Below are 25,449 nucleotides of genomic sequence, written 5' to 3'. Positions count from 1 at the left end.
TCCCACAAGAGGTGTATCTAAACAGAGTATATGAATTTGGGAGTTCAACATTAACAGCAGATTAAGCTTCTAGTATTTGGCAGTTTTTCCTACAACATTGGACCAGAAACTGGGTAAAGAATTTTTTGTTGTTTGATCTCCTTTTTTGGAAATGCCTATTTTGCCTTTTGTTCCAGGTAAGGTTTGGTTCAAGTTAACACAGAAAGGAAGATTAAGCCCTATCATAAAAGGTTTGAAAGTATTTAAACATTAAAAAAAAAAAAAAAAAAAAAGTTGCAGCTCTGCCGCTTTACTGTCAGCTACAAAGAATGCAACAACAGAGTTAAAAAAACCCCAAAAGCTGGTAAATAAAAAAAGTCCATTTATTCAAAACAAGTTTTACAAAACAATTGTCTTTTGTGGTACAGAGCAAAGTTTAAGAATAAATATTGAATACTTTTGTATAAAAATTAATAATATCAAAGGGAAATTGATGCAAACCAAACAGGTAAAAACAATTTTAGAATTAAACATGCTGTGCAACAACATCAAAACTGTTAATGAGGAGTGACCATTCAGGCTGATAGTTTTATTTGTAGAAGTAAAACCTGACAGCCCTGCATTGGAGCACCAACTGTAACTCTTGTTAAAAAAACAGGTTCCAGAAAAAGGTGTACAAATCTTACATCAGTGTTTATAACCAAGAAGTAAGAAGTTCTCTAGCTTCTCCATTCTTTGAAAGGAGTGCCTTCATGCTTTTCTTTGAATTCACTAGCCCTTTCCTTTTTCACTGCAGCAAAATCAAATGCACACTATGAACATCAAGGCCCTTTTAAGATGGAGAAACAATCCAAATGAACAAAAAACCTCAAACTAGCTGTAAAACAAAATATTTCAATGGTCAAAAGTGACTTTCATGTAACAGCAAGCTACATTTAAGCAGTGTTTTCGATGTTAGCTAGGTAATTATCCTACAGAAATTCAAGCACTTTAGCTTTGCTTGTATGAGTCAAAACCAAAAATCCCAATGCATACTTATGCTGGAAGGATTGTAGTCTTCGTATACAGTATATATCTAAAATGTACTACTAAGACTTTCTTTCCCTACAGAGAACAGGGTATATTTTTATGTAGTGCAGTCTTGCTATATAGCTTATTGATTTAACTTGGGTCACAACAGGTCAGAGACCTGATAGGGAGACTTTCCTTCAATGCTGAATACCATCTTCTCTGTATATGTATTTATTTTTCTACATAGCTGGTAGATTAGAGCTCTAGTTGTTTATAAACATGTCAGTACTGTAATCAATCTACTTAGGTAAGAACATTAGTTGGCTTTGTTTTTCTGTGAATATTTTAAATATTCTTTGGAATAACTTGCATTCTTCAATCATTTTGACACTAATGGTAAACAGTTTGTGGGCTCTCCATATACCCAACATTTGGGCTTTGGGATGTCAGATGCTTACTCTTTTCCTTCTCAAAAAACACTTATAGAAGACCATTTAATTATTTCACTTAATTCTAGTAGCTACCTGCATCCATCTGAAATCACAGCTTGGAGAATAGGCAGCAAGTTCACTCCTGGATTTTGTTTAAGCTAACATTAGCCATTCATACCATTACAACCCTAGCACAACTTCAAGAGCAGTATTTAAACAAAGTTTACTACTTACAGCTTAAAACCAGCATGTTATTTTTAGCTGTTTCTAAAGTAAAGCTAGAGGACAAAGATTAGGCACTTCACTGCTCTCACACAGCAGGAACTGCAAGAAACTTTGGGCAGAAGAGAAAAAAAACTAATGTTAGACATCTTTGAAAGCAAGCAGCATTGCTCCTGTAGTTTTGTGCACTGCCCCAACTGATCCAAAACCTGACAAATAGTTGTTAGTTTCCAAGCTTTTGGCTTGCTTGTCACTGCTGTGCTGCTAAACTGGACTCATTGAAGCTTTCAGTAGTTTTTTGACACAATCCAACCTGGAACTCATTCCTGTGTCAAATCTGTTCACAAGCAATATCTGACTGTACCTTGTGTGGTCTGTGTATCCACTCCAAGAAGAGCTACCACAGGTTTGGCAATTAGCAACTGAAATACCTGTCCTGAGAGCCTGTGAAGACACCAGTAGAGAGATATACAAGGAAAGACTGCAGTCCTCCCAGAACCTTGTTTTTACAAGACTTAACATGGCACCACAGTAGACCTAGTAATGGCTAGTTTGAGTATCGCCTAGTTTTACCCTGATTTACAATGCAGGAGCGTTTTGTTCATCTTAGAGGCAAGATTAACACTGAAATCTATTCAAGAAGGGGGGGGAGGGTTTCTGGATACAAACTACTTTGAGATTGTAAAGACAATCTTGTGCTTAAAACTTCAGGAAAAATGTTAGTGGTTTTGATTTGTGTATTGAGTTTCTGTGGATCACCATCTCCCTATCCCTTCATTGTGAAGTCAAACTTTGTGCATAAAATATCATCTCTTTATTCAGGCACAAAGTTTTGCTCTTTAAGTTCATTTACAGCTTCCAAATAGCTATAAAGTAACTGACTTTGGGAAAGTCAGTTACAGACTCTTGCTTGGCTTTCACCTTTACAACCATGAATGTGGGAAAGCAGCAGCACTGTTAAAGAAAAAGTACTCTTACTGAATTTAGCTTATTTGCTAATCAAAGATTGGAGTGTTTAAATATACTGCTTCAGTTTTCAGAAAGCAGAGAAAGATTAGCAAAATCACTTACATCGGTAATCCTGGATTTTGATCCTTTCAAGTTCACTCCTGATCTAAATAGAGTTCATACATTCCTTAGAAAAACCAAGTCAGAGGGCACTGAAACACCTTCCCCATCACAAAGGCCTAGCAAACTCTGAGGAGCAAGATCTTTGCAGGTCTTCGCTTCTAGCGCTGTTTGTAGATTACACAGATCCAGAGTTATTTTCTATGTAGCATTTAGAAATGGTGAGTATTTTTAACCCATCTACACTGGCTTAAACTGATGTAATAGTCCCATTCCTTGTGTCAGAGGTTATACTACTACTTGTTTTGAAAGCTCTACATTTTGATACACCAGATTTTTTTTAAATGTACCTCAGTTCACACTTTAAAAAAGACAAATTCAAAGTAATGGCATTTTCACTAATTTCAAAGTCTAGAAGTCAAATGCATTTATAGTTCATTTAATGATCATCTAATCCAGACCTGTATCCCTTGAAGACTGTAAGAACAGGCCACAGTATAAAGCTGCAGTACAACAGAGCTATTCCAGTAAGAGTTTCTGAACAGAACTTGAGACCACCCTCCCTAGCCCTCCTCCCCCCCCCCAAAAAAAAGCTATTCACATTTTAGTTTTACCTCTTTCCACGTTTACATGTATTTTGAATAAACATCTGAAGAGTTGTTGCTCTGTTTTGGCTCAGTGGATCTTCAATGCAGATATTCAAGTATTAAGAAAATGCAGCTGAACAAGGATATGTGTCCTCGTAGTATAATTTACAGAGAAGCACAATGTTAACTATTTTGCAATATAGTCTACCAAAAAACCCAGAGGAAAATCTTTTAACTTTGGGATCTGTAGCCTGCTTCCAGAGCTGGTGAAGATCATCTACATGTCCGTGAGATGTCATCATTTTGTTATAAATGCAGGGATGATATGGAGCCTTTCCTTCCCCAGAAAAAAATACATGGTATTGTGGTACAATTCCCATTTTATTGGCACAGAGACCCATGAAAACATCGTCTATATAAAGACTTGTATTAAGAGTCTGTGAAGCCTCATATACTTTAGCTGCTACATCATTTGATATTACATATGCAGCTCCAGCTGTGTAGTCAGGATAAGAGGGCCACTGATACATTTCATATGGCACATAGTATTTGCTAGTCTTGTCTCTTATGGGAGGGGATCCACGATGGACACGGCCAATCCAGAGATCTTGGACGCCCATCTGTGCTAGACTTTGGAGATAAGCAACAAGATTTGGCATATGGATAAATATGTCATCATCTGCAGACATGATGAACTTAGCATGAGGACAGTAGGCATTCACCCAGCTAAACTGTAAAAGTAATTTAAGAGTAAGATTGTGAAAAGTATCCAAGAAGTCCTGCTGAATCAAGTCATTGTATTTCTGGTCTTCCAGCTGAAGTTTTCTTTGCAACTGTGCTTGCTGCGGATGATCCGTTGGTCGTCCCAAAGCAAAAACAGTTTTAATGTTGGCATTAAGTTGAGAACGAACGTACTTCTCATTACCCCAAGTCTGTCGAATTGCATCCCTCCGATGGCGGTTTTCAGGGGAAGTCTTCACAAACAGCAGGAGAAGGACGTCCTGCTGCTGACACTTCTCTTTGTGGTTGATCAAGTACTGGTAGCTTGCTACTCTGTCCAAGTTATCCCTGTTGACAGACAGGCTGTTGTTCACGAAGTTGTAGCTATTTATGAGGTATCTGTACGAATAGGACTTCATATGGCTCACAATGTGATTATCAAATGGTCCCCAAAAAATCATGAGACACAGTATGAAACAAGTAGCAAATATCTGCAAAAATTGGCATTTTCTGACTCTCCTGGGACTAACAAACATTCTGATGCAGTTCCTATAATCCTAATTCCTGCTCAGGATCAGTGTTTACAGCGTTCGTGTTTCAGAGGACAAAGCCACCCCTTCACGATAAGCGTCCATTGTAAGGCATATCGTCCTTCATTCGGTACCCTTGTAAAGTCAGCTGTGTTGACAGATTTCACAAGTCATCCTCCTCAGAAACGCCCTTCCCGGAGCAAAAGCACACAGGCGGTTTTGCCAAATGAGACACGCAGAAGAGTTTTCTTCCTCTGTGGCATCTTGGCGCGAACACTTCCAGCCAGAGATCTCACCCGCTCCTTTCCTTCACGGCAATGAACACCTACCAGTTTTGAGAAGGGTGAGGGGGAAGAAAAGTTTTAGCGAGCTGCCGTTAGCCCATCTGGTTCCACATTTTGTCATGGAGCGGAGTTGACAACTCAGATACCCCCCACCCACCCACACCCCCCAGAAAGCTGGCAGCAAGTAATGAGATGTTGACAGTGGCACAAAGCAAGCTTGAGGGAGGCTAGCGAAGGGGAAGTTAGCTTCCCTTCTGGCACAGAGCTACTTCTTAAGAAAACCTGCCGTAGTTAACCAACAGTGGAAGCGCCCCGCCGCCCCCGGCGAGCAGGGCTGCCCTCGCTGGGGCCCGGCCGAGGGCCGCCACCGCCCCCCCCCCCCCGCCTCCTCAGCGAGGGCGGGGGGGGGCGGGGCCGCGCGCGCTGGCCCCGCCCGCCGCCGCCGCGCGGGCGCCCTGAGGGGAAGGGCGGGAAGGCGCCGGCTGCGCGTCACCGCCGCGCCTGAGGAGATCGTGCCCCGGCCGCATTGCTTCGGCCTCCCCTAGCCCCCGTCACGCCGAAAAGCACCGTCAAGAGCGCTGCTCCACCGTTATCAAACGCCCCACGTAGTAGCTTCAGGCCTGTGCTTTTTTCCAGATGGTGCAGGTAACCTGAGCTCGGGTTGCAAGTCTCCAAGAGGCATGTTACATGCAAGCCAGGCAGCCGGGGCTGCCAACTGCTGGAGCCGATTTCACTTAGCCACACCCCTGCTACCGGCTAGGAGTCCTAGTTCTAGCCAGAAATGGCATTCAAAACACTGGGTAACACCCAAGTTGCACCTTCTTGCCCAACAGTTTGTAAAATTCAGTTCTTCTAGTCAGAGCGTAGTAGATAAGAGCTGAAACAAAGACAACTTAGCCCAAAGGAGCAGCTACCTATTCATCCCATAAAGCCAAAGAACAAACAGGGCAAGCTCTCCACCAAGCAAGAAATTCAGGGTCACTACCACAAGGAATGACACTCCATTAGCTAAGCACCACTGCACACAAACAGCCTCTGAAAGCAATAGAGCACAAGCTGTCACTATTACATTAATAACTACATGCAAAACAAGCATTTTGAGAGACTGTTTTACCCATTTGGGGTCTTGTGACTAAACAGCAATAAGAGAAAGCAACCAACAAGACGAAGAAAAGTTGGTGCAATTTTCTGATTTAGTGTCTAATGCAGGGAGGGACACGCTGCTCAAAACAGACACCACAGATTGCTGCAGCTAAGGCTTGCCAGTTGTAGTGCATAACAGAAAAGCTGTATGGGCAGTTTGGAAATAAAAGCAAGTCAACACTTTTTATAGCATCAGTTTAAACCCTTTTTATTTTGGAAACAAAGTTCAACAATGCACCTCAGAGTTAAAAACTCAGCAATTTTACAATAGAGTGCTATTGCAAGGCTTACCCTTGTGTCAGCTGAAGAGCAGAAATGCAGACAAGAAGCTGGAGTGTTACAGAAACCTAGATATTTGATAGCTCCTTTTGGAGGAGTCAGTCTGAACATACCTACTACTTCTTGAAAGTGGTGACAAGTTTTGTTGTCCCTCTGTCCTACATGCTTATTTTGTGCTCCTTTCCAAAATTCTGCATGAACTTGGCCAGTTAGCACAAACACTGCAGCACACTCTTACCCAAAGTTTACAAAGTGCACCTGAACTTATTGACACACACAGCAGGTGACAAGGAAAGTAAAGAAAGGAAGGGTTACACTGCAAGGCCTTTGCCAATGTCCAGTCTCAGCAGAGATGAGGAAAAAAAGGAGCAGCCTCAGCTTAAATGGCCCGCTTGCCCCCAAGCCCTCAATCCTCTTAAAAGCAGTTGACTGACTTTTCTAAGAGTAAAGGAAACATAAGGCAATCTATTTAACCATTTGAAGCAAATTTACCTCAGTAAGCGTAGAAATCCTTGTCACCACAGAAAAGCTCTCTAAATTGTACTTGGGTAACAAGTTTTGGCAACAGTCTGCAATTATGCTAGTCTTCTGGTGAAAGGAAGCACTAAGATAGCTGCCATAAACACAAATATAGAGTGACAGAGGTTACTGAAGACTAACAGTGAGGCTAACCTATATGACAGTTTGTCACTACAGAATACTACAAATTCCCATGGAACTGAGGAAGAGAGGGGGATAAAAAAAAGGGGAATCTCCATACAAACAGCTTTAATTATGGGTAGGGTGGGGGTGTCAGGGCAAAGGAGGGAGAGAAGATGAGCACTGGCTAAGTTCCCTGCTCCCTAGCACCCCCTCCAGGACGGTAAGAGATGCTGAAAAGAAAGCCTAAGATTTTGCTTGAAGGAAAAGCAAGCCATAAGATAAGCTGACTAAAGGCTGGGACAGTCTTATCTTTCATTCCACAGATCTAGTTCAGACAGCAGCCATTGTGGCAGAGAGTTATATCAGCCTTCAGTTCACAGAATTTGTTCAGAATCCTGCCCCTCACATAAGTTTTAAATACAATTATAGGTGAACAGTACTGATTAAGGAGGCTTAACTCCTGCCTCCCTCATAAAAAAGCCTGGAAACATCCTATCATTGAAGGTGCCAGTGCCCTAGATTCTCTTTTGTCATCACAACTTTTTATGGCCCATTTGCAACAATCATCCTTTGGATTTGATCTTGCTCTCCTCCCCATAAAAGGGAGGACAGGTTGAGTCACCATACAAACCATTCACTGCCAATTGATTCTCTTAATTCTGAGGAAGGAAAAAAAAAAACCAAAACAAACACACCCAAAGCGTTCTCCCTAGCAAGAGGAAGACATGAAGTTAAAACCATGCTTGACAGTCATTTTTCTGACCGTAATTAAGGTGTTTGCCTCTTAGTGCACGTTTTCCTACTTGTAGCTTGAAAACTTTCAGATGTACTCTTAGAGCTGAGTGAAAAATGGGAAAACCAAGCAATCGTGCTGTTACTGTAGCTGCCTTCCCTTCAAGTAAGGGATCTAAGTCACAGCTGTGCGTAGTCTCCCCTCAGCTGAAAGCTGTGCAAGCCTTTTTCCACCTCTCAGCAATCAAAAAAATAAATCCCTCTTGGGAAAACTGATTTAACCTTGCAGTATTACTACAAGAATGACTGTTTGTCATTTGACTTTAGAACTGTTTACAATTTTGTATTTTGTATTCTGTATATATTCTGGGATGAAAGAGGAGGAGCTGTTATACAACAGAAAGCCTTCTTTATAGTTCTTGAAGTGACCATTGTGTAAAGCAGATCCTTATAGAGCTACTTGAAGTGTCCACAGAATATTGGAGAGTTAATTTCAGCAGAGAAGTAGAACAGTTTTGGAAAGTCCAGTGAGGAGAGACTGAGACAAGAGAGGCCCCAGGGAAACACAGACATAGCTCAGATATGAAACACCAGAAACTCACAGGAAAGACCACAGAGAGTCACAAGACTCACAGACACCCCAATGTAAAAGATTTTCCCTGCACCCTGAGAGAGACTAGGTAAGACTGCCCAGAAAGGACCCATCCGCCCTGCTATAAAGTTTGTTATGCAGTACAATACACAGGCTGGGCTTCAATTTGTCTATAACAGATCCAACTCCTTCTCCCACACACACATCTGTTTTAGGACAAAGGCTATTTGATCACAGTTATTTTTCCCTCCTTCCCCATAGGACAGAAGATAAGTTTAGATCACAACAAGCTTTCCCAGGCAATGCAGGATATTCCAGGAAGCACTATTTTAAAGAACAACCATTTTTCTACCATCATCTTATAGCAACAGCCCATTTCACATCAACAACTCTTGTATATTTAAAGGTTAATACTTCTTGCTCTTACAGAAGGTTCAAGAAACTATTTAAAGAGTAATATGTCTCCCTGCTTAGTGAAATGCAAATAGAATCAACACTTTTCTATTAGGATTTTTCCTTGCTACAGTGATCATCTTTTCATCTAAATGCCTGCTTTAATGCCCACCTTCTGTTAGCTGCACACAACAGAAAGAGCTTTTGGAAGCAGAAGCACCTTTGACAAACTGATATTCAAGAAATTAGCTGCTCTAAAATGGATAAAGAAAAGGTTCAGAAGATCTACAAGAGAACACCTCAGACATTACCAAGTTGCAGACAGAAGTCATCTGTCTAAAGAGCATGGTGATCTCCATCTCAGCCTTGCCTTTGCCAGAGAACAGCCAGGTCATTTAAGGGTGCAGGTCCATGTGATGGCTGAACTCAATCAAAAGCTCACTGCTGCCAGTCAGGGAAGGCCTTGCACTTTCCCCAGCCCTGCCTCCCCATCCTCACCACACAGACCTCCTCCAGCCTGCATCAGCTCTAGAGCTTATCTAGTTGCTCAACAAGCCAAATTCAACTCACTCTTCCTAGTCCCTTTCCCCACCCCCAACAACCAACCTTTTCACCCTCCTGAAACAGATGAGCATTAGCAAGCTATTAACTCAGGTCAAGCTGTATAAAGAATGTAGTCTCAGTTTACATCAGGACTCAAGCATTGCTGTTGCAGAACCAGGTGCTGCACTTCTGGTTTCTAAAACTTCCAATCTTACCTAAAGCTACTTCCAGGCTACGTGTTACTGAGGAAAGCCTGAAGCCCTGGGGTGGGCTCTTGGTCTCTAGGCAGCGCAGCCCTGAAACATAGGCTATTCCTGGTTGCCTTGTTTGATAGTTGAATGGGACATCCAGGTTAGAAGGCATCTCACCAAGATGCTCCATCCTGCTGAGAAACTTCAGCTGCCACATGGACTTCCACTGCACAGGGAATGTGTCCATGTGTTCAGCTGCAGAAGTGACAGAAGCCAGACACTGTAGTTAAAAACCTGAAGGGACTAAAACTAGCACTGTCTAGATTTGAGTTCAGTCAGATTTGTCAAGCCCAGCATAATGATGAGACAATCATGAAGAGTAGGCTGGATTTTCTTGAAGCTTCCAAAATCTATTTAAATAGGTTCAGAGAACCCGTTCTCTGGTTCAGCGAACACAGTTTTGGCACTTTTGTGGGTTTTGTTTAAGTAGAACTTCAGGCTTTTTGCAACATTTGGTTTCTGAGCAATTTGAACAGTTAACTCCTATGAAATTGAATTCCTCCATCTCCAGCAGTATTATGTACTGCTTGCACCAGATGACCAAAGAAAATCGTCTTGTTAAATCAGCATATCAAACAAGCCATCAAAACAAAATTTATCAGGATTTCCCCTTCCTATTAACTAACAACTACATGCTCCTTCAGGGGAGCATTAGATGAGAAGCAATTATAGCAGCCTGTGGAAAGTGACAGACACTGAAAGTTGTGACCACTTGCTTCTCATTGATGCAAAACATTTATAGATGTTGGGCAATCTCTGAAACGTTGGTTTGCAAAGAAATTTAAAGCATGGCAAGGCAACTGAGTGAAGCATTTCCAACTCCTTCAGGGCTGGGAGAACAACAGGTTAGAAGTGCTTAACATTGCCAGGAAACAGATGATTGCCAGCAAAGGTTTAGTTCCTACAGATGTTTTGCACTTGCTGTAACCATTGGGTGCAAAGGAAAATTTCTTCAGTTTCCCCTAAAATGTAGCAGGAAGCTTAACTGCTATAAGCTAACCTAAATGGAGACATCTGCCAAAAGAGACAGACTTGCCTTCTTCTCCTCTTATTCCTACATAAATGTTCCAGTTTACTTCCAGCAGCATCAGTTCCCTTAAACAGCTACTGTGCAGCAAGCAGCAGAGGAGCTGGACACACCTTTCCATACCAATCCACATCTAGATTGCAATTTTCAATGGCTTTAAGCTGCTATAAGGAGACTCTTCCCAAGTTACAAACAAGCTGGAAGGGAGGACTGCATTTTCCAGAGTGAAAGCTTCCAAATGTAAGTCATTCGGTGAAGGAATCTTCCATTAAGTACACAAGTACTAACATGAAATTCTACGCTTCGTGCATTAGTGGGTAGCAAAAGCTAGTTCCTTGCACCGCATGGTAAGGGTAAGTTTCTGAAGTTTCAGAATCCAACAGTGACAAAACTAGAGGCTACATACCCTTAGACCTCCTTTCCGAGAGGGGTTAAGTACTTCATTTCTGTGCAGGCAAGTCAGAGCTCTAAGACACAGCAACAAAGGTTTTAATGGTACCTGTCGTACAACCCATCACATCTGCTTTGGCAGACATCAGTGATGAGCTCTAATGCTGTACTGAACAGCAATCTGCATTTATGCAAGTCCAGTTTAAAGTACCAATTTTTTTTAAAGGCATGCCCAATCCATACACATTTCTTTCAACTCCCATGTAGTAAGGCAGAAGTATGCAGCAGAAGAGCAGAGCACATTAACTGCAGCTGTTAGTGTTACCCCCCTCCAGGTGGGCTGGCAGAGCTTAAATATCAAAGCCATTATCACAGCACTAGCATTTAAGCATCCCTGATCTCTTCACTAAGAGGAAAAAAAGGCTCCATCTACTTAGATTCACAGACATCATGATCCCCAAGAACCACTGTTTCTAATAAACCACTGATGTTAGAGCTGCTGTTTATTTCCAGTAATTAATCTGGAAGATGTTTCATTTTAGCAGGCAGACAAAAGCACATGAATACAGGTGTCTTTCTTAAAAAGAAAAGAGAGAAAGGAAATAAAGCTGAATGAAATATCCAAAATGGCAATTCAAGTGTTCAGTAACCAGAAGCAATGTACAGCTTTCAGGAAAAGGTATCTTAGCCTTAAAATAAACTCTGAGCCAAGCTGTAAGCAGACCCTATTACAGCCAAGTTAGTGATGACTGCACATGTGAAAATGAAGTGGATCATTTTTTACATGCAGAGGGGAAGGAAGCCAGACCACTGCAGTGAGGTGCAGCAAGATCATGCACCTTACATGAGTCACCAAATCTAACTGCAGCCAATTAAACACGCCTAGTGACTTAAAATAACATAACCAGATCTGGTTTTGTAAAGCAGCTAGCACTTCTGTAGCTTGTTTTGGTTGCCCAATTACTTGGAAACAAGAGTGGGATTAGAGTATTCCTTGAGAACTGCTTTGACAGCTGCTTTCCCCACTGTCACTCCTTCTTCAGATGTCAGGGTTGTCGCATAGGTCCCACTTCTACACTTACTTTAAGTACTACCCTAAGCTACACAATGTCACAAAGATTAGGTAACTAGTATTATAAGCTTTCTGTCACACCTGTTATGGACATACATTACTACCCACTGCACATTAAACTGTTTTCTTTTGCTAATGAAGTTATTCTAAGTTTAAATACCAAGATTAAAAGGAAGACAGACAGAAATAGCTACAAGGAAAGCTGTACTATTCAAAGGTATGTCTAGCTCAGTATCCTGTCCTTTCAATTTAATAACTGTTATAGCCTCAATTTAAGCAGGAATGCACTTATCTGGGATGCTCCCAAGTTGCAGGATCTCCTCCCATGTTGGCAGGACACAACCGCCAGGAAGAAACTTGACCTGTGCCTGCTGTGCATTTCAAGTCCCTTGCTGTTTTTCAAATATGGCCCATCTACTGCTATTTGCTTAGGAACAGCCAGACAGCCACACTGCTTGAAGAAGCAGGGTGGTAGGCCATCACAATGACAGGGAGGAAGTATAATGCCTTTTTTTAAATTAGAAAAGCAGTTTTAAGTTGTAGAAAGGCCTGATCTGTCACTAGTTCACAGGAAATACCACAGAGAACAAAAGCCATGGAGCGAGCTTTTATAGTTTTCCCCCAAGTTCCTCTTTTTCCCCCTTCGATAAAAGAAATTGCCTGCCAGATATTAGCATAAAAACCAAATCCACCCAAAAACCTTACTAGACATCTATATTAAGGGATGAAGAGGAAAAAATAATTCATTCTGTTCAGATAAAAAGAAAAGGGGGTGAGACAGCCTTCAAAGTTCAAGTACAAACATCAGCTTTTGCAAGCCTAGAAGTTGATGGCTATTAGCACTGGGGGACTGAGTGCCACAAGGCTGTGTGCTGCCTGGTGGTAGACAGGCCTCGTTAGCCTGTCACACTGTTAAACTAATGCTTAGCCTAATATAAAAAGTTAGCAAACCTTCCACGGCAGACAAAACTGGAGTTTTCTGAAGGCAGCTGGAGAAGGAAAACAACTTGACCAAACCTCAAGGCTTCCCCCATTTTGTGGGGAGGAGGAAGACTTGCATTTAAACAGTGTTACAACACTGGCCTCTTCCCTCCTCAATGGTGCTGTGAACAGCCTAGTAACAATATAGAAACACCCTGCCCAAGTGTAGTGCAGTTCTGTCCCCTTGGTAAATGCAGTTTCACAGAGGAAGTTTTTAAAGCAGTATTAAAACCATTGCAAAAGGCTATTCTGGAAGAGTGCAACTGTCAAACATAGCTCACACATCTATTTTACTTTAAAATGAAAATGAAAGTTTGTTCTGCATTTATAATCTCAGAACAGTGAGAACACAAAGGCAGTAAGAAAAGAATTGCATGTTTCAGGGTGAGTTTGGCTCCTTTTTTATTTTCATTCTCATAAAATGCAAAGAAGGTAACAGAAGTATAAGCTCTCCAGGGGCATCACTTTACCCTTTCTGTGTAAAAGGAAAGGGTCTTTTCCTGCTTCAGAATGAGACTTCACTGACAGCCCTTTCTGCAGCCTAAAAAGTATTCTCCTCCCACCCCTAACTTTACAGCAGCTCGCTTCTGCTCATATTTGGGACCCTATCTGGAAACTTTATACAAATGCTGTTAGAATTTTCTAGCAATTCCATACCACTTCATCTTGAAATGTTATGAATACCTCCCTACCTGCAGAAAGGTGTGAGGGCCACAAAAGGCTTTACGCAAAGAACTAGCTCACCATTGCTCACATGCTGCTCTATCGCATCCCTAAGTGTGTTTCAGACAATATTGCAAGCAGGACATCCCACTACACACAACAGACTGAGCTGAAGGTTGACAGGGTAATGAAAATTGATTTTTGTCATGCTAGCGAAGGCAGTCATAAAATATCAGGCAGTTAAGGATCCAGTCCAAAGCTCAACATCAAGAGACAAGAGAACGCAGATTATCCAGTTACACATTAGCAAGCTATAAAATAGGGATTCAGCATTGAAGTTGAGCTATAACATCTTGGACCCACTTAAAGATCAGCATTTAAGACAGGCAGTCTAAGTCCATTCAAGACTTAGCTCAGTCTTGGGAATGTTGCTTCCTGCCTATTTTCCCCACAAACCTATATCAATTTCTGTTCTAATCTACAGGCCATAGATCTGTCCCCAGAAGATCAAGCTTAACAATTATTAGAACCAGACTTTTTCCATGCTAGATGCCAAACTAAACAGGGAAGTCAAGTTTAAGACTGACACAACTAATTGCAAGAAGGGTAGTTTAAGCAGCCTTTCTGTGGGGCCTCATTTGGTATTTGTGTTGCCACAATATTTTCAATGAGTTAGAAAATTAAGGGGTCATTTAAGCAGGAGGCTAACACTGTCATACTACGCTTAAGCATCAGAATATTTTAAATTGCTGTTTCTAAACCAAACTGGACTTTGCTCCCCTAGTTTCAGGTACTAATTTTTTTTAATGACAGAACCAATATTCTGTCATCTACTCTCCACCCTATCCCTTTTCCTCTGATGATACTCTAGCTTAGGCTCCAATTCAGCATCAAACTGCAGATGGTTCTCCCATCTTGCAGCAGAAGTCTGGGTTTGGGGGTGGGGGGGAGTCACAGAAACATGTTAAGTGCATGGACAAGCATGAGCTGCATGTGCAGATACAATTAACCGTTAGTCAGCAAGATGAGAGTACAGAAAGCACAGTACATATGAGGTTCTGTGAGGAGGAAGGAGAGGACACAGCATATGTCACATCCACAGGACTTGCTTTGTTTTCCAATAAGGAAAGTTCAGATAGAAGGCTTGCAGAGTTGGAAGTTACCTCTGAAACGCAACAGCTAGCTAGACATAACCTATGCTGGATGTTACACATGTTGTTAACATTAGGGCATCAAGGCAGGATCTTTGCAGACAGACAAGTGAGAAATACTGTTTGGCCATTAGAATGTCTAACACTAAAAACAATGCTTTGTGGATTTTGTTGTTGGATCAGTATAAGTTAGATCAATGATGATAAACAGTATTTGACTTTAACACATTTTAACTTCCAGGGTGTAGGGACAGGTATGTCTTTTAATGTTCTTTAACACTACCACACAGTAGAATATCATTGCATCTAGACCTCCCAAATCAGCTCAACTGCATAAACTTGCCTTTCTCCTAAACAGGGCTCATTACTTTGGGCCAAAGACCATGCTGACCTGCTGTCTAGATAGACTATACTCTGAACACATGCCAGAAATGCAGGGATTACCCCTTTCTTCATCACATCTTGTTCTCCAGTGGTTCAAGGAAGCTGGCTGCAGAATGCTAGTGCTGGCTCCCTTCCTAACTGTATCTGGTCAGTAGGAGCCAACACCACTTCTCAAAAGTTCTTCAGTTAAATGATCCAAGCCATGTAGACAGGTACATAGCCTGGTTTTCAGTTCTTCAGGGAGGATACATAAACAGCAGATCAGGTCCCAATCCTGGTCTCTCAGCATAAAGGTACTAGACAGCACAGACAAACTTCCCGTGTTGCCAGGTGAAGTATACAGGCCATAAGGTTCAAGGCCCATTCCTGCTGCCCCCTGCCACGTACACATAGCTGGCATGCACAAGGTCCAGTGCTAGACTGACAATCCACCATGCACAAAGATTAAATTTAAGCAAAGCACACACACATGCACAAAGGCCTCCTAGTAATTTAAAATAATCCTCTTAAAGCAACTGTAAGATCAGCCGAGAACAGAAAGAGTTCTATGAAGAAAAACAGCACTTATCTGTAAGGAAGAAGCATCTGCATCTACAATTATATATATATATATATATATATATATACACATGTATATATTTAAAATCAGCAGCTTTCCTCATGATTTTTGCTCAGCTAAGCACAAGAGCACCTCTTTAAGATGACCCCTTAAATCACCTATCACACCCACAAACGTAGCTACCCTGTAACAAAGCTGCCATTGCACAGCACTTCTAAACACTCTTAAGAGATCACCAAGAGCAAATATTGCTCAAGGCACTTCAGCCTTTCTTGCATCCACAGATCTACAAGCACTTGTAAGAACAGACAGTCACTGCATGCTCTGTTCCCTTGGCCCTTAACAGAATCATGTCTTGTTCATTCTCACCCCGTCCTGTTCACTGCTGTAGATAGCTGCCAGCCACTCTTAAGCTGGGAAAGCAAGAGAAATGCTGTATTCTCCTTGAGGTTGAGGAAAGGGGAGGAGAGTTATTAATGGCCTCGTCTACTTCTAAGATAATCACCTCTAATGGGCTGTCTTCTTTCAGTATTAGGACATGAAACTATTTGAAGCAAGCAAGCAATCCATTTGACTGCATATTCTCATCTTGTTTGCATTTGTACTTCAGTTATTTAGAGGGTAAGAATCACCTGAAACAGTTCAGCACCAGAAGTGTTTCAATGCATGCAAATGCAGTGTAAAAGTGAAGAATCCAGATATCTATGTGTATTAAATTTGCTATGGAAGCATAAAGTCATTCACAGTGCACAAACAGCAGTCAAGAATTTACATTTTCATTGAATCTAAGATTACAGTTATGTAAACAGTGCCTTGAATTTAATTAAAGAGGTCACCCTAATTTTAGGAAAATCATTATCTAAAAATAGCAAGCTGACCTGGCTCTCCCCACTTTAAGTCCTAACTTCCAGACTGCAGTTCTGAAAGCATTCAGTCTTGCATTGCACAATGAGAAATATGCCATTTGGGCATAACTTCCAAATGGTTTTAAAGCTGCAACTGAACAACTGCACTAGAAAAGTTATGTTAAAAAGTGCATGTAGATTGAGGGAAGTGAAATTCCCATCAGTTACACAGACACAAACCTTTTAAGTTGATGCTCTCCAATTAAGAGCTTTCTATATCAAAAGAGAGGAAGAGAGTGCATACTAGCTAGCCACTTTTTTTTTTTTTTGGAAGTTTACACCTCTCCTCCAACTGATGTCAAATAAAAGGCAAAGAAAAATTATTCCCTCTTTAGAGCTAAGTAGTGTACTGGAAGAGCTAGCCCTTTAAGAGAACAAAAAAAAAAAAAAAAGTTTTTTGCATCTGCAACAGCTTCCATGAGAAGTTGTAACTGTGTTAGCACTTTCAGCACTTCCATGAGATCTGGATTCATATGACTAGCTAATCATTTCCTTTAGTTTGGTGGCAACATTTAAGCTATGTTCTATTTCAATTACTTTACAAGACTACAGAAGTTTCAAGGCTTTAGTGTAGTCTTCATGTTTTAAATAGGTTTCAAGACAGTCAAGTATTTCGTATCAGGCACTATCTGTTCTGCTTAAATTGAAAAAAGTTTCAATACAGAAGGCTCCTACATACATGCTGGGGATCTCCATGCTTGTTCCAAGCAAGCCAGAAAGCACAAACATTTCAGATGTAGTGATAAAGTGAATCAAGAACCACCTCAACAGATACAAAGCTGCAGACTGGGCTGGAACAGTAGCAGTTCAAGGCTCTGTTTAAGCCTGCCTGCAAGTTGGGTGCGATGGATTCCAGCAACGCTATCCCAGTTCTGTGGGAACCAAGAGCAAGAACAGCACAGGCCCAGGGCAGAGAAGCAAAAAGAACCAACACCCCCACACGCACTTAAGAGAAATGCATCAGTGCAGTAAATTGCAGCAACTGGGATTTGAGAGCAGCCTCTTGCAGTCGCTAGCTCACCACAGTTAAGTGCCCTCACTGAAAGCTGCAGATAAGTCATTGGCCATACCAAGCCACAGAGCAGAGGACTAAACAAATAATTCCTCAGGCTTAGCTTCAGGACTCAAATCAGATAAGGAAAGTCAAACAAAGGAGCTGTGAAACGCTCCCAACATGTTTAACAAGCAATGGGATTTCTCCCAGACTACACAGTCTTTGTGAATTAAATGAAGCAACTTGCACACTCACATCTAGCCAGCAGCACTGGTCTCTGCTCAGGAGAAATGGATAGTAGGTCACACTTTAATAACAGCAAGAGTCAGTGAAAACAACTTTTTTTTTTTCTAAATACACTTCTGTTCAAGACTAATGTAAGGCCAAGAACATAAAAGTAATGTACTGAAAGGCACATAGCACCAGACTAAGTCGCTGTAGGTAAAGTTTAGTGAAACAGAGCTAAGGGACTAAAATGGAAGTCACAGAAGCCACAAAACAGTCTGTAGAGTCTAAAGAGAAGCTACAAAGATGGGAGCAGAAGCATACAAGACAGGGATGAACTTCAGGCCAAAGAACAAAACAAAGATATATATTATAGGAGTTTGATCATTCTAGAAAGTTGAGCTTTGAGGACAATGTAATAGAAAGTTTGCATTTGTGTAATTACAGCATAACAGATTAGTTTAGGTTGGAAGGGACCTCTGGAGATCATCTGCTCCAACCCTGCTCAAGCAGGGTCTGCTAGAGCAGGCTGTCCAGGACAGTGTCAAGTCAAGTGTGAAATGTCTTCAAGGATGGAGACTCCACAACCTCATTGGGCAACCTGTTCCAGTGTGCAACCACCCTCACAGTGAAGAACTGTTTTCTTATGTTCAAATGGGATTTCCTGTGTTGCAGTTTGTGCCCATTGCCTCTTGTCCCATTACTGAGCACCACTGAGAAAAGTCTGGCCCCATCTTCTTACCTCCACCCATCACATATTTATAAGATTGATAAGATTCCCCCTCCCCAAGCCTTCTCTTCTCCAGGCTAAACAGTCCCAACTCCTTCAGCCTCTCCTCAGGTGCTCCAGTCCCTTAATCATCTTTGTGTCCCTTTGCTGGACTTGCTCCAGCACATCCAAGCAGTTCTTGTACTATGGAGCCTAGAAGTGGACCCAGCAGTCCAGGTGTAGCCTCACCAGTGCTCCACAGAGGGGAAGGATTACTTCCCTTGGCCTGCTGGCAACTCTTCCTCATTGCAGCCCAGGAGGCTGTTGACTGCCTTTGCCACGAGGGCAAAGAACTTAGAGACAGGCAAAGCTGTCAGAACCTCGGGGGGGGGGGGGGGGGGGGGGGGGAAAAAAAAAAAAAGTTAGTCATAAGTATGGCACCTCTGCCACCCCCATTACCTACCCACTGTAAAGGCTGCCTGTTAAACTGGGAAGTGTTGAAGTATTTGAAGTACTTGATTGGGAAGTCAAGGAAGTTATGAGGCAGGGCAGCAAAAGCACATCATCTAGTTGTAGTAAGAGACATGGCATTACACATCCCAGTAGACACTGGGAAGTGAGAGACTTATCTTTCATTAGTTAATTCATTCAAGTGGAAGAAAATCCATCCATCCTCAGTCTGCTTCATTAGCCACAGAAAAATGCAACTTATCTAGGGGGAAAACCCCCACATACAATGAGCAGCAGTTTAAAAACAAGAAAAGCCTAAGTTTCCTGCCCTAAGACAAAGGCAGTTTCATCTCAATCAGCACAAACTAATTCTGGTCTTAGCAGAGAAGAAACTGGAAGAACTTTAAAGCTGCAGGATGCAGCAGGAAAAGAAATTTACCATTGCCCCAGTTAATTGGTCAATCGCAGCTTAATCTGAGGCAGACCAAGCTCAGTTTGAGGCAAGTTTCCTCAGCTCAAAATGGGAGGACTACCCCACCTTCCACCCCTGCATATAATGTCTCCAAGGCAAAATAAGAGACCTTCCTTTGCTGAGAAGTCCCTAAAGTACCTCCCAACATGATCAATGTTGTTGCCATGGGCAAAAGGAGATCTTTGGTTCAGAAGTTGTTTTGGAATCAGCTCTGATCAAACTCACTTGCTGCATCTGAAAGGTGACCGCGTATCCTCAGAGCATGGCTGCATTCCCAGTAGTTTTGTGGGAGACTTTCTATTCAAGTTTAAGACCACATCTAGCAGTCTGGAGATGGTACCAGCCAGTCAAGCTTGACCTCACAAAGCTGGTTCACAGCAAACAAACTTGCTCTTTGTGCCACAAAGAGCCAGGAACTTCTACAGTGTGTTTTACTAGCAAGATGTAGAAGTATGTCTCTCCAACAGTCCTTCACAGTAAGTTGCTTTCCTTTACCAAAACATTCCTTTAAGGACATCTGTCCTCAGTCTGTTTAAGCAGCCGCAGGATCTTTTAGGTTTCTCAAGTTATCGGGTCACCCAGCAGCAGCATCTCTAAGCCACTTCTTTAAGTTGAAGATCTTTACATTCAATACTACACAACCACCCAAGCAACTAGTACAGGTTCATTCTAAAAAGATGAAGCAACTCCTTCACTTTGGATCTGCATCATCCTATCACTGTACACTGCGGTGGTTTCTCCTTTGTCTATAAACTTCCATAACACCCCCCCTTGCTACCAAGGGATTCAGAGGAACAGGAAAACTTATGAGAAAGGGGAAGCCTCTCAAATGTCCAAGGCTATTGTTTCCAACTTCAAAGATGCAGGAGTGCACAGATCAGTGCTACTCACGCAGAACTCAGTTCACAATCCAAACCACCACAGTTTTCCACAAACATTGCAGAGATTCCAAACATGCAGTGTCTTCTGTATCTGTGGGAAATCCTATGGTCACATCCAGCAGGCCTGACAGAGGTGGACCACACTAAGTTTCAGTGGAAAGCAAAGATTATTCAGCAGATCTCAGTAATAATTAATCAAATAGGATACAGAGTGTCTGGATTGAAGCTAAGGAGCTGAGAGGACAGTATCTTACTCTACTAGGCAGGCCAGGTGGAAGGAAGAGCTAGTACTGTAGTACTAAGCCAGCACTTCCACTGCTAGGGCCAGTCCCAGGGCCCAGCAGACCCATTACAGTAACACCAAGATCAAAGCAAGTTTTGCCAACAAAACCCTCAGTGCTTCTGTCCACACAAGCAGTTTTACAAAGAGACACCTTCAAGTTAAAGGATTACTTGGACAATTCTTCAGGTATAGACCTATGACCATGGAAGATATGGCAGTGTTTAGTACATCCTAGATGCCATTACAGTGTAGGTCTAGAGTAACACCGAATACATAGGTCAGTGGAAATCTTAAATAATAGGTGATGACTTGCAGGATTTTCCACATGCTGCTTCCTGACCTGTAGATGAATTACTGTTCCTGGTTTCTGTACTCTCTGCTCCAGTTTGGCCAGATGTCAGAGCAACTGTGCTGACTACTGCTTTGGGCAGCATCAGCAACCAGTGTGCTTCAGAAATTTAAGATCTTTGAGAAAGCAGAAGTGATGAAGTTTTGATTCTCTTAGTGGAAGAGAACTAGCAAGCAGATACTACCCTAAGCAGTGAAAAAACCCAAACCTTACCAGTGGGAAAGCACATATTTTTCACTTAGACCTTACACTTCTGTATGTAACAGAGGGTGGGTTCCTAAGAGGACAGACAGATCAGTAACACCCTTATGCCTAGTCAAAACAGCCTGCAATTCTGGATGTGACAGTCCAGCCTTTTGGAATACCACTGGCACCGTATAGTTGATAACATAGTTATTAACTGATTTGATGTCTCCTCTGCTCAAAGCAGAAGGTAGGGGGACCACACACACATGCTAGTATTTGTACTCTTTCACAAGACAACTATTTCCCTCCTCCCTTTTTTTTTAATCCTACATCCCTTTCCTAACCCCATCCTTCTCCCTTTCCAACTGCCAATGGATAAGCAAGGAGGGGAGGGGAGTGGAAACAAGACAGAGTATCCTACAGTATATACGCCATCAATTTCTGTGCTCACACGCAGACGTCCTCAGGCAAAGGAGCTCTGCAGTTACTAGCTAAGGATGCTCCAGCAAAGGATGCTCCAGCACAGAAGAGCAGCACATACAGACTCATTCTCCACTGTTTTGCATAGCCAAGGTAGAACTTCAGCTTTCTATCATTGCAGAGCACTTAATGCAGTTGCTTACACTGGAGTCAGGCAGGTCCCCAGCCCCAGGAGAGCCGGAACCCCAAGAGCTCCCTCTTGCTCAGGGGCAGTTAACCAAGCTGCTTTTCCCCAAAACCTTAGGGGTCTCATAGGCTCCCTGCGGCAAGGCCGCGCCAGCGCGACCCACATCCCGGCCGGCTGCCCCGCGCCCTGCCCGCTCCCCGGCGGCAGCTCCGCAGGCCCCGGCGCCCCCCCGCAGGCACAAAGCGCTCGGGAGCGCGGAGCGGGGCGCGGGCAGGAGGCGCCCGGCCCAGCCGGCTCCGCGCTATTTCCGCCCATTGTTGCTCGCGCTTCAGGCGGCTGCTGGCGGAGCGGCTCCCGGGGGCCCGGGCAGGGGCCGAGACGCGGAGCCTCGGTGACCCCCGCCCGGTCACGGGCTCCTCCAGCGCCGCGCAGGAGCCTGGGGCCGCGGCAGCGGGACGGGACAAAGCGGGACGGAGCCCCCGCGGGAACAAAGGCGGCGGCGCAGCCGGCCCGGCGCCTCGCGCACCGCCCCGCAGCTACTCGGTGCGAAAGGCCGGAGCCCCGCCAAAAGCACGGGGAGCGGAAAGGAAAGGAGGAAAGTGAAAAGGAAAGGGAAAAAACACCCTTTTTTGAAGCTACACAAGCGGGCGTGCCCCGTCGCTTTGGCAGCGCCACCGCGTTTCCCGGCCGCTCTCCCCCTTCACCTTAAGCCGTTTTCCCGAGCCGACGTCTTCGGCCAGGTCCCCCCGAAAAGCCGGGCCCGCCCCGCAGCCCGCAGCGCAGGGCGCTAATTAGGGCGCTAACGAGGCCGGGGCGGCAGCCGCACCGCTCCCGGGGCTGCGCGCTGTGTTGCAACGCAGAGCGCCGCGGAAAGGCTCCGAGCCGGATTTGCGAGTTTCTTGGGGTGGCAACCGCTATTAGAAAACTTTCTGGTAGCGAAAAAGTAGTTTCAAAGCGCAGGAACCCGGAAAGGGCTCCCGAAACGAGGGGCGGAAGGAGCAGGGGAGGATTTTCTCCTTACAGCGCTACTTTGAATGGGCTCCTTTACCGCAACGCTTGAGCGGCTGCGAGTTTCCCTCCACGGCGCAGAGAAAGACCCTGAAGGCCACAGAAAGTTTCTGAGGTTTTCGGGTTTTTGTTTCCCCAACTTTTTTTTTGTGCTTTGTTTTAAAAGTATAATCGGCTGCCGGGCAATGATCAGAGATATTTAAAAAAAAAAAAAAAAAAAAAAAAAAAAAAAAAAACCAACCTACTAAAAGGCTGCGCAAAAGTGGCGTTAAAACCGCACTATAGTTTAGGTCTTGTTTATCACCGAAATTTGAAATCCCCAACCCCGACGCAACCCTGCTCAAAGAGATGAGCAAAGCAGCCGCGTACGGATTTAATGGAGCCGGCGTGTGGCCGAAACCTTTCAAACAAAGCAGCTGGAAAACTTGTTTGTCCTAAATCGGGAATCGCAATTCCAGAAATGCGGAAAAAGCGAGGCACCCGCCTCCCCGAATAGAGCGGCTCTCTACGAGCGCTGAAGCCAGATTAGGAAAGGTTTAAAAAAAAAAGTTCAAAAAAACAGCAAGCTTTCGCGAGTTTTAACTAGCCAGCTTTACACAAAGATGAGGCTGCAAATCTAACAACCGGTCTGCTCTTTGCAAAAGAGCAAGCTTAGAAAGCAGAAGGGGGGGGGGGAAAAGACAAAAACAAGCAGCACAAATTCAGATACCTCATCCACAAAACTGGACAGCGAGCTCCTTCCTCCTCCTCTTCTTCCTCCCGAGGGCCGCGGGACCAGCCCCTGCGCGGCGGCGCTGAGCCGAGCCGAGCCGAGCCGGCGCCCCGGCCGCGCAGCGCAGCGCGCACCCCGCGCCGCCTCATTCCCTCGCAGCATATAGGAGCCCGGGGCGCTGCGAGCCAATCGGCTCCGGCTCCCCTCCCTCCCCCGCCGCGGCCCGCGGACGCCCCGCGCTGCCCTGCGCAGCCCGACGTGTTGGTAAACACCGCGCCGCTTCGGGACTATCCCTATTCCCAGGGTGCTGGGTTGTCGCACCCCCCCCCCCCCCCAGTGTTTGCAGTGCGCTACGTGGGAAAAAAGTGTTTTGCAAAGGCACGCAGAAAGCTAACAACAACAAAAAAATTTTTAGAAGCTCAAAATTAATTGTGTCTTAAAAATTATTCTATGGGGCGCTTGACAAGTTCAGCTAATTGCTGCGCTCAGGTGCTAAATAACCTTTTCTTGTTGACTAACAAGTTTGTAGGTCACAGAGCAAAGCCAGTTTATTTCATCTCCTTGCTGGAAACCTCGAGAGGAGGAAGGAAGGGTGGGTTTTAGGGTTTTTTTTTCCTCCTCCAACTTACCCACAAAGCTTGGTGAGTGGTTTGCGTCATCTTGAGGGGAACACCTGCTTCTGAGTTCTTTTAAGTCGTTTTTAGAATGCCTAAATTATAACAGACCTAGAAATGCCCCATTTTGTTGAGGTGCTTCACTAATAAGTCAATCCCTGTGGTCAGGAGGCTGAGATGAAAGTATTTAAAAAGCAAACCAAGGTAAGTGATACAAAGGTAACTTCTTTAAAGAGAGTTTTGCAAACCTGTTGTAGAGATGAAAAAAATAGGGAAAAAAGCTCATTCAACTGAAGTTGAAAAGTCACTGTGAAACTGCCTCAAGTTTTAAGAGGAATTGCTGCAATAATTTGAGATTTCTCACTGCATGTAAATATAGAACACAAGCCCATTGTGCATCTTCCATTCTTTCATATGACTGTGACTGATCTCAATCATTCCTGACCTCATCATTGACTTTATAGAAGTTTAACCGTTGCATGTCATAATGATTAGTGTTTGTATGTCCCTTTACAACCATAAATTTGACATTTTCATGCACTGAATTGTTTTCTTTTGACACAGGATAGATGGTCAGAGGTGCAAATGCTGTTGTCAAGGGCACCCAATGAAAGTAGAGCAAGAATAAAAATTGAGTACTTTCTTTCCAATCCCACAGGAAGGATGTGTTGCTTTTTTAATAGAGGTTTTGTTTGGGGAAACTTTTCTAGGCCTTAAGAGCTTCTCGCTTGAGCATTCCTTTCTCCTATTGTATGTGTTAATGGGACTAAACACTTCATAGTTCCCAGATTTCTCTTCGTCTGCTTGATTCTGCAGTAAGACAAAATACAATTCTTTACAACTGGCACCTGGCAGGAAAAGCTGCTAGATAACTGTGTAAATTTGGCATGTTATCTGAGGAGTTTTAAATAACAGTAGAAATAACCTCATAAATAAAGCCTGATTCATTTTTCCTACCAAAACAATAGATCTTGATTCCTTCCCTAATTCACAAATGTTTTTTTCATCGGTTTGTTCTTCGTATGCTCCTTCTAGGTGTCATCCCATTTACACATTTTATCAGTTATCTCTGGTCCCTTTAGGACTGAGAAATTCTCAGTGATAGATATTTTAAAAGCTTTAGGGCAGTAATTTCTTGGCTGGTGATACCAGTTTTTCCTGTTTTAATTTTCGGTTGAAATCAGTAAACTGGGGGAAAAACAAAATAGCAACTGGCTTTTTCTTTCCACAACTAACTGCTAAAACAATGTGTTTCACTTGTAATTCTACCAAATATGACCACAAAAATGCATTTTCAAGTTAATATTTTTAATATGTAGAAGGCCAGCTTGCCGCACACAAGCATGAAAAAGTCCCAAGTCAGATGCTTCCCAGGGCAAACGTTCCAAAGACATTTAAAAATTAGAACAAAAACATTTCT

General features: G+C 43.3%; 2 protein-coding genes across 9 annotated transcripts in view; one reads left to right on the top strand and one right to left on the bottom strand.

The window, feature by feature from the left end:
* MCF2L2 (MCF.2 cell line derived transforming sequence-like 2) overlaps positions 1-25,449 on the top strand; it is a 197,842-nt gene that overhangs the window by 101,742 nt on the left and 70,651 nt on the right. The gene's annotated exons all lie outside the window — the stretch shown is intronic.
* On the bottom strand, positions 342-23,713 carry B3GNT5 (UDP-GlcNAc:betaGal beta-1,3-N-acetylglucosaminyltransferase 5). 2 transcript variants are annotated; one of them, XM_026094791.2, is made up of 2 exons: positions 23,413-23,713; positions 342-4,873 (listed from the first exon to the last, which is right to left on the bottom strand). In XM_026094791.2, the coding sequence occupies exon 2, from the start codon at positions 4,552-4,554 to the stop codon at positions 3,418-3,420; it is 1,137 nt and encodes a 378-aa protein (XP_025950576.1). In that variant the 5' UTR covers positions 4,555-4,873; positions 23,413-23,713; the 3' UTR covers positions 342-3,417. The 2 variants fall into 2 exon arrangements, with proteins under 2 accessions (XP_025950576.1, XP_025950577.1); XM_026094792.2 differs by lacking the exon at positions 23,413-23,713 and adding an exon at positions 22,400-22,689.

The sequence above is a fragment of the Dromaius novaehollandiae genome, chromosome 9 (assembly GCF_036370855.1).
Source record: "Dromaius novaehollandiae isolate bDroNov1 chromosome 9, bDroNov1.hap1, whole genome shotgun sequence".
Taxonomy (NCBI): domain Eukaryota; kingdom Metazoa; phylum Chordata; class Aves; order Casuariiformes; family Dromaiidae; genus Dromaius; species Dromaius novaehollandiae.
The sequence above is the reverse complement of the archived record's forward strand: the minus strand, read 5'-3'. Positions and strand labels throughout refer to the sequence as shown.